Source organism: Borostomias antarcticus, assembly GCF_949987555.1.
Source record: "Borostomias antarcticus genome assembly, contig: scaffold_344, whole genome shotgun sequence".
Classification (NCBI taxonomy): Eukaryota; Metazoa; Chordata; class Actinopteri; order Stomiiformes; family Stomiidae; genus Borostomias; species Borostomias antarcticus.
In genome coordinates, this window is record NW_028175958.1 from 1 (window position 1) to 2,500 (window position 2,500).

Sequence of the window (2,500 nt, forward strand, 5' to 3'; positions counted from 1 at the left end):
TCAGAACAGACCCGGAGTCATCCAGGTCACTTCTGTGCTCATGAATTGTGCTCTTTTGTTGGCGGAGTGCATCCACAAATAAGCCGTTGTCAGACGGCTGGTTAAGTCATTCCTTATGGTGCTCCAGGCCTCTGTGCAGAGAGCAAGAATGTCTGTTTTTGCCTCTGACCTTTGCCCCTGATAATGGTGAACAATCCCAGCCTCACACTGCGTGATGTCATCACAGAGCAGCGCGGCGCGGGAGGACGGTCTGTTTGCGGGCTCCCGCTCGCACGGAAGGACCTCTAGGAAGGAATCTCTAGGAGGGAACCTCTAGGAAGGAACCTCTAGGAGGACGGTCGGTCGCCGACGTAGGGGTCCACCTGGGCGAGTGTCCAGGGGCCGGGCACCCCCCCCCCCCCCCCCCCCCGGCCGAGGTGACCGTCTAGAGCCGGGGCCGGTTCACGCCGGGGGCAGCGTGCCTGGGAGGCAGAGGTTCAGGCTGGGGGTGAGAGAGAGAGGGAGAGGGAGGGAGGGAGAGAGAGAGGGAGAGAGAGGGGGGGAGAGAAGGAGAGGGAGAGAGAGGGAGAGAGAGGGGGAGAGAGAAGGAGAGGGAGAGAGAGGGAGAGAGAGGGAGAGAGAGGGAGAAAGAGGGAGGGAGGGAGGGAGAGAGGGAGGGAGAGAGGGAGGGAGAAAGGGTGAGAGAGAGAGGGTGAGGGAGAGAGAGAGAGAGAGAGGGAGAGAGAGAGGGAGAGATAGAGAGAGAGGGAGGGAGAGAGAGAGGGAGAGAGAGAGAGAGGGAGAGAGAGAGAGGGAGGGAGAGAGAGAGAGAGAGAGAGAGGGAGGGAGGGAGAGAGAGAGAGAGAGAGAGAGAGAGAGAGGGAGAGAGAGAGAGAGAGAGGGAGGGACGGTGGTGTTTGATGGGAACAGGCTGACCCCAGAGCCGGGCTGGGATGGCGGAGGCAGGGGTCAGCCTGTGAAACGCTGTGTTCTTTATCAGCGACCCCGACGACAGCGCGGCAGATTCCACTCATTCCTCCGCTGATTCATTGTCTGCCGGACAAATGTTAATTGTTTTCATCACCGCCGGTCGTGCTGGTGCTCGGACGTACCCCGTCTCACCCCCTACCCCCCCCTTAATGTCCGCCTCACCCCCCACCCCCCCATCCCCACCCCCCCCCACCCCTCAGCACGTCTGTCTCCCCTCACCTCCCACCTTCAAACACATCTGGGCCCCTGCCTGAGTGGAAGCCAGATTATGTGCTTGAGCTAACCTGTGAGGAACTACAAAGATGTCTCAATCGTCGGTCAATTATCCTGTCAGAGCGAGAATTCACATTAAAATACTTGTTTTTATTTATGTCAAACGTTGCAAAAGGATTGATTTTGACCGGCAATGTGTAGCGCGGACGTGAATGTTAACATGTAGAGCTGTGGTACGTTTGACACGGTGTTGATTAGTCTTGTTTGAGGACTGAGGCGTGTGAAAAACGTTTTTCATGTGAACGGGGAAGCACAGCTCTGTCAGACAGAGTAGACACCTACAACTCAGTGGTTCTCTGTACAGCTCTGCTCAACCTGTTCAATTACTGGAGGAAAATGTTTTGGCTTGTTGTTTGTTAAACAAATACCAGTAATTTGATTTATACAGCAATTACATGAATTAAATTAGAACCTTCATAATATTATAATGAAAATCAGATACATCAAATCAAACCGAGATTGTGTAATGTATATCTTGTACTCTAGACAGAGAGCGCACACAAAGTACACACCACACTCACGTAGCACGCTGCATACACCATATACACACACTCACACGCACATTACACGCTACACACTCACTGTATACACACTGACCACACTACACTTTGTATATTGTTTTTTATCGTATCTTATTTTGCACTAGTATTTTTGTACTGCTCCTTGCCCTGTCCTGTCTCTGCACTGTCCTGTCTCGTCCCTGCGCCCTGTCCAACATGTCTCCATGTTATGCACCAGGCCCAAAAGCAAATTCCTACTATGTTGAAAAACTACAAGGGCAATGAAACAAATTCCGTTTCTGATTCTTGATTAAAACCTTCTCGCGGTCTCACGTGTTCATTCTATTTCCTCTCCCAGACTCCTCTTGCATGGAGAAGCTTCTATCCAAAGACTGGAAGGAGAAAATGGAGCGCCTCAACACCAGCGAGCTCCTGGCTGAAGTGAAAGGTGAGCCCTGTTCCCTCAACGCTACCGCTCCCACCACCTCAACACCGGCCTGCAACGTCTCTCCTGAGTCTCTAAAGCCCGTTTCACAAATCCTTCACTCCTATCAGACACACGTAATCCACACATAATCCCTGGAAAGAGCCGTGCGCACATGAAACAAGACAAAAGCCCTCTGGGGGCCTTCCTATTGTTTTACTGTCGTCCCCTATCTCCTGTCCAGAGCCCTGCCTACGCATTCCAGCACGCTCTGTCGCCGTAGTCGTGCGCCTGGTAACGTGTCAGACATGGCCGCTGTCGGCCTGGTCGTCCG

At 53.1% G+C, this 2,500-nt stretch overlaps 1 protein-coding gene across 1 annotated transcript in view; it reads left to right on the forward strand.

Annotated features, from left to right (window-relative positions):
* Positions 1–214: 214 nt before the first annotated feature.
* Positions 215–2,500, forward strand: part of LOC311328981 (transcription factor SOX-6-like) — a gene marked incomplete at both ends in the record, with an annotated part of 57,397 nt that continues 55,111 nt past the window's right edge. The window contains 2 exon segments of the mRNA XM_084462870.1: positions 215–248; positions 2,101–2,190. Of these exon segments, the coding sequence (XP_084318996.1) occupies positions 215–248; positions 2,101–2,190 (124 nt within the window).